This window comes from Vanessa tameamea, chromosome 13 (assembly GCF_037043105.1).
Source record: "Vanessa tameamea isolate UH-Manoa-2023 chromosome 13, ilVanTame1 primary haplotype, whole genome shotgun sequence".
NCBI classification, from domain to species: domain Eukaryota; kingdom Metazoa; phylum Arthropoda; class Insecta; order Lepidoptera; family Nymphalidae; genus Vanessa; species Vanessa tameamea.
In genome coordinates this window covers 2,643,762-2,650,064 of record NC_087321.1, presented here as the reverse complement: position 1 = coordinate 2,650,064, position 6,303 = coordinate 2,643,762, and the positions used below count along the sequence as shown (strand labels likewise).

The following is a 6,303-nucleotide window of genomic DNA, read 5'->3' as shown; positions in this document are numbered from 1 at the left end:
AAAACTTACTTACTTTAAACTTCATTGTTAACCTACAGATTTCTTCTAATATGGTGCCATAAATCCAATCTGGTTCTTTAGATTAGATAAAAATGTATTACCTATAGTATTCTTAAAAATATATTCAACCATTGCTAGTCCTTTCGTATTACAATATTATTTATGCCCAATGAACATGCCAATAGGATGTTCATACTTAGAAGGGTTGTGACTTTTTTTCACTTCGCAAACAAACGAACAGTTACATATCGACAAAGATTGGTTAGCTTTAGTTAAGGTGTAGCCACGTTTTTACAGGCAATATTATAGGGCTAGTAAATGTTAATCGTTCGTGGAAAATGTATTGTGTTGTAATGTGATCTTGGAAACGCTCAAATTTTGTAGTTTTATAAATATTATAGGCGTAATAACAACATATTGGATTAATATTTTCAGACCAAATAGTGTATAAATTTGGTAAAACGGCTTAGTCAATAGAGATTCATTCGAGTATGTTTACAAATATTTACAAATAAACGGAGCGTTGGAAGTTGCCATGTATGTTGTATCTAGAATTTAATGATTTGTTGATGAATTAGTTGTAATAGCAACATTTGTTTACTTATGAAATTATCTGTTGTGATTTTTACTGGGATGTTTATTCAGCGGATGTCGGTCGGAAGGTGATACTAGTTATTTAGATTTAAATAATAATCCTGTTACTCTAGGGTTTTGGTATCGATATTTCTTCAAACAGTCTAGCGGTTAGATGTGTAATATAGATGTGTTATGTATACAAACGAGACTTTTTATTACAACAATTAAATATACGACACTATTAAAGTATTATGAATTTTAATTAAATATAAAAATAAAACAAGGTTACTTACTAATTTGGAATAAGTATATAAAAGTTAAAAGTATATGCCAAAGTAAAAAATCATTCTCTAAATAAACGAGTCCGCCGTCGGCGACATGCGAGCATGCGGTCCCTCCAGGCTTCGAGGCGACCGAGGGGGATGTGGCCGACGACGGACCGGCAAGCGCTAGGTCGCTAAGGTGCAGATTACGTAGACATAATTAGCCGATCGGCTAACAAATAAAAAGCGCACATTCAAATCGAGAGCATTTATTGAGTAAAACGGTCAAAATTCTACAAGAATAGGCAACGTCACGACTTCACGTGGAAACGCTTAAGAAAAAAAACTTCAAGGCAATCAATATACACGGACACGTCGTCGGCACTCGCCACATCACGCTACGCCACACACACGTCGGAACGAAAGTCAGTCGGCGGCGGCGTCCAACAACGCACGTTGTGACCGCGTCGCCTGCAGCGCAGGGGGCCGCCGCCTCTTACCTGCAGCTACCGGTAGCGCGGCATCACCACGCCCGGGAACACGCCCACCGGCATCACGCCGCCCGGCAGCAGCATGCCTGCGCACCCGCACATTACGGACATACATACGCACCGCCCGCGGAGCGGACGCATGCACTTACTTATCACTCTACTTACGGGAGGATGGCGGTCAGAGATACGATCTTGGGTGGTTCGATTTGACATTGTATTTATTGGAATATATCTTAATTTTAGATTGGAATCGACTAAATACTAACATAATACTATAGACAATTCATTTTATTTATATTAAATATGCACGGAATCCGTATCTTATTACAATCGGTCACATGGAACTGTTGCCATACTGTACCCGAAGTCGAACGCGTGATCGCTAGTCGTCCTGATTTCGATTTTATCCTTTCGATTGTCAGGCCATTTATTTTTAAATAACATATCTACACAGTTATCCAATTACATGCGAAATAAAAAAAGTAAAAACTAAAAGTATAAAAAATTATAAATTGTGCAGGATAAAAATACACAATAAAAACAAGAACTAGCAATAAAGACGTCATCATCGATCAATTAATTTATTTAAAATCGATTCTCGTCAAAGTCATCGTAAAGCTAGTGCGCCACCCGCGTCAGGACGAGTAGCGAGGAGCGAGGAGCGGCGGCTCGGCGACGGCGACTCAACGGTAGTGTAGAGTGTACTGACCGGGCTGCAGCGGGCGCATGAGGTTGAACTGCGGCATGACGGGCAGCATGCCCATGACCGGCGGCACGGACACGGGCACGCCCACGCGCACGGGCTGCGGCAGCACCACGGGCTGCATCATGGGCCGCCGCATGGCCGCCGCCTGCTGCTGGCGCGCCGCCGCCACCGCCGCCGACATGTGCGCCGCCACCTGCGGCACCGCCACCGTTACCTCTCCGAATACTCAGGTGAACAGTGGTAACTCAGTGATTCCTCAACTGACTATTCACACACAATACCATCGACACTAATAATAAACTCGAAAAATGATAATTCACATGTACAATAAAGAAACTAGACCATATTTGCTGTTTAATTTAATTCGTTCACAGTTTCGTACTAAGTTGAGAAGTGCGAAATGTATCTAAACAATAATATTGCAAAGCCAATCTGTAGCCGATTCTTGACTATTTCATTTGTTTCTAGACTATGTACTAAAACAGTAAGCAACACTATAGGATAGTTAATATTTTTCATTAAATATAACTAAATTATTAAGTTATTGAACACAATCTCTCTTATATATATTTAAAGATTATCTCTGCTGTATGCATTCAAGTTTAAAATAATACAGGTATATTTGTTTTGACACCATTCAACACACACAGAGACATCTATAATCTTAAATGTTCTAAATGGGGAAATTAAATCATGTTTACAAATTATAAAGAATTCTGAATATAATGAATGTGCTCCAAAATAATAATGGCAAAATTAAATAGGTTTTTTTGTAGGTTTAAAACTGTTCTAGATGAACTAATTATATCAATTATTTTAATATTTTAGAGATACTGAACTCAGTAACTTTAAGAGGTAAATACGACAAATATTGTTTACGTACCTCAGCCTGACTTGTACTGGGTGTGATCATAGTAGGTGCTGTTTGTGTCATCTGTAATTCTGGTTTAGGTTTAGGGCGGTATTTAATATTCCGCGCTCTTATTTCTTCTAAGGAAACATCCTCGGGAGGATGAATGATCTTTGATCCTGCACCGGTCGCTGTTACAAGAGGACATGAGTTTGCAGCCGGTGGTTTAACTTCACCATTCTCTTTAGGGTCTGACCCTGAGGCAGATGATGTAGTTGGAGGTGCACTTATTGTTGCATTACTGAAAATTTAATCATTTATTTTAACTACAAGAATGATAAAATTTAAAAAAAAAAATTATATTTAAGTAATTTAATTCACATTAGTTCAAGAGTTCATTGTTTTTGTTGATTTTATCTATCATAAATAAAATTAACTTACCTGTATGCAGGGAAAGTGGGTTTGCTTGGTGTTGAAACTGGAACACTCACAGCGGGGAATAGAGGTCTCATGCCAGGCATCATCATTCTGTGAAAGAAACTAACCTTAAAATTATTGCCTAATTGAAAAAATTGGTTTGGAAATATTTATAAACACTTTTATAGATATTATTGAAATCTCAAACATATAGTCCTTATGAGTTTAATATATATTTGTTATAAAATATATTAAAAAAAAAAATTAATTTTAAAATAAATAAATCATGAAATGAATAATTTTAACTCAATAGAACAGAATAACAATAATATAAATGCTTGGTGTGTAGCTTACCTAGGTGCCTGCATAAAATGTGGCATCATATTCATTTGCATGTGCGGGTGATACATCCCAGGTGGAACGTGGCCCATGGGGGTAGGCAGGATACCTTGTGTCACTGATGATGGCCCGGGACCCAGCTGTTGTAAAATAATATACATTAAATATAAATGCTAAAATACACAAAACTAAAATAAGGTGAACTATGGACCTTTTTGATTATTTTCAAAGATTATTATTGTTTTAAAACTAATATAATAAAAAGATGGACTGAAATGGAAAAAGCTGTTAACCTTAAAAACTTTTTTGAATTGTAAAATACTTTTCAGTTTTGCTCTATAAAAGAAATTATACAATTAAAACTGTTCTTCCAAAAGTTTCATACAAGCATCATCAGAATCACTTATTTACTAAAATTCAAATTGAGAGATTGAACTTACAGTTATCTGAACTCTGATATTCCATTAACACCAAAGTTGACGTTGCTTTAACTAAATAAACTAAATATAGTGGGTAAATAATCTATTTCAGTACTGTTCTGAAGATACGCGTACAATGAAATCTCATTGTTAGTCCTTACAAAATAGAGTTGTAAACATAAGTATTAATATAAACTCAAAGCAGCTACTTACTGGTTTCACTTTACCCTGTAATCCAATTAACTTATTACTCTGTGTAGTTGATAATAATGAATGTATTATTAACTCTTACCAGTGCAGGAGTTGCTTTTTTCTTTGCTGCAGGTTCATCATCTTCACTGTCAGAACCTTTCCCCCCACCTAAAGGATTGACTTTGGGTAAAATATGCACAGGAATTCACTTTCAACAACCTACCTTTTTGGAACACTAATGCTACACATCAATTTACATCTATGGCTACAGTGTCCCAAGCATAAGTAATTCAAGAAAAAAAACATGATTTGTACATACTTTATGATCCAAAAACAGCCAAAGCCCATAAAAATGTTTTTATACCTGTCTTTTGTTTCTCATGCTCCTTCACATCTTCAGGCGGTATACCTTCCATTCCATATATTTCTACTTCTATATTTGACCTATTTGGTAATGAATTTGGAACTTTATCTATGGCTTCTTTGTGAACCTGAAACAGTTATGTGGATAACATTTAAAATTGTAAAATTTCTGTGAAAAAATAGGGTTGGATATTTACGTTGTACTATTGAAAGAGCAATATGGCGCGTGAGACGTGCCAAAATATCTCAACCTATAAGCAGACGGTTAAAAAATACTGCAGAGTGAAGGCGTGGGCGGGCGGGGCGTATGCCAAGAATATAGGGCGGACGTACCTGCATGCAGTGTATTGACAGTCCGGGTCCCGTGTACAATTTCTTGTGACATATGTGACATTTAAAATGCTTTGCCTTTTGATGCTGAATCAGAATCTTCTCATCGTCGAATTCCCTATTACAATACCTGAGTACTGTGCTAAGAAAATAATCAAAAATAAACGACCACATAAATAACAAATAAAAGTAGGTCAGTTAGATTTTCTGAAGGTCTCACGAATAATAATTTTGTAATACATTCATGAAGTAAAAAAGGATACCAGCACCATGGTTTTGATGCCTTCTTCTTTTTCCTACCCATTGTTTAACTAAAGATTACACTTATAAGGAGTCTATAGATAACACTAAACTACACTTAACTAACTAATTATCACAGTTTATTTCTATTTAAGTTTTGTAGTTAAAAAATATGTAGCGACGCAAAACGTTTAAGCAATGCAAAATGGCGGCCAACGAAATAATAGCAGAGATCGAAACAACATCGACACCACTCTCAAGACCTCCACTCACAAACTGTCACTGTCAAAACGAAATTGACTTTTCGCCACGCCATATTGTTTTAAGCGAATAGATTTTTACACATTAACCAATCGTGATACGTTTAAGAATTTGACATTAAATCTGATTGGTTATAGAAAATCTTACCATAGAGTAGATTTTGTGTTTTTTAAATGTTATAAGCTAAGAATATACGTTTAACAGTCTAAAAAATATAAACAGTTTTCTTTATTTTACAGTTAAATAAAAGACAGTCTACTTTATGGTTAAAATTATTCCGACATAAATATTTTACTTTTATCAGCTTACCATAAACAAACTCAAAAACAAAACAAAACTTAGCACTTATTTTATTAATATCATATATTCTCGATTTAGAGCGACTACAAAATAAATCTAAAAGAGACGAGCCAACTTTATTATCTTATAAAAAAGTCATACTACTTTACTAGTGTACGTGTACTTAGTGGCCAACTGTTAGCTATTATTTTTTTCAATTCGTTGTCAGCTTTGATACTCTATATAGAAATATAAATAATCAAATATATATAACATTATAAAAATATAATTATATTATAGTTAAATTATAATGTTATATATAAAAATATATAACATTATAATTTAACTCACGTCATGAAATTATCTAAAACGAAGTTAGACGTATAATGTTATGGTAAATATTAAAGAGACAAAAAATATGAATGAATACAAATAAATATTATTCAATTGTAGTCAATTAAAAATATTGTAAAAAAAGAAGATAAACACAATTATGTTTGATTATCGATAGTTGTAGTATATATTATATTATCTTAAGTTATATTATATATAAATATTTAATTAAGAAATTAAGTTC

General features: G+C 34.5%; 1 protein-coding gene across 4 annotated transcripts; it reads right to left on the bottom strand.

The window, feature by feature from the left end:
- Positions 1-1,092: 1,092 nt before the first annotated feature.
- On the bottom strand, positions 1,093-5,482 carry LOC113397867 (BUB3-interacting and GLEBS motif-containing protein ZNF207). Of its 4 annotated transcripts, none has more exons than XM_064216782.1 (10): positions 5,210-5,482; positions 4,950-5,076; positions 4,618-4,744; positions 4,354-4,421; positions 4,275-4,289; positions 3,658-3,782; positions 3,328-3,426; positions 2,920-3,187; positions 2,040-2,229; positions 1,093-1,416 (listed from the first exon to the last, which is right to left on the bottom strand). In XM_064216782.1, exons 1-10 carry the CDS (start codon positions 5,248-5,250, stop codon positions 1,346-1,348), a joined length of 1,131 nt encoding a protein of 376 aa, XP_064072852.1. In that variant the 5' UTR covers positions 5,251-5,482; the 3' UTR covers positions 1,093-1,345. The 4 variants fall into 4 exon arrangements, with proteins under 4 accessions (XP_064072852.1, XP_064072853.1, XP_026492172.1 ...); XM_064216783.1 differs by having other exon boundaries at positions 3,328-3,414; XM_026636387.2 differs by lacking the exon at positions 4,275-4,289.
- Positions 5,483-6,303: the final 821 nt, after the last annotated feature.

Bases quoted from the DNA above. Each gene is read 5' to 3' on its own strand.
- LOC113397867 (XM_064216782.1), bottom strand. From the start codon at position 5,250: ATGGGTAGGAAAAAGAAGAAGGCATCAAAACCATGGTGCTG. The intron at 5,077-5,209 runs GTATCCTTTTTT...CACAGTACTCAG, and splicing joins GCATCAAAACCATGGTGCTG to GTATTGTAATAGGGAATTCG. The intron at 3,427-3,657 runs GTAAGCTACACA...TTTTAAGGTTAG, and splicing joins CATTTTATGCAGGCACCTAG to TTTCTTTCACAGAATGATGA.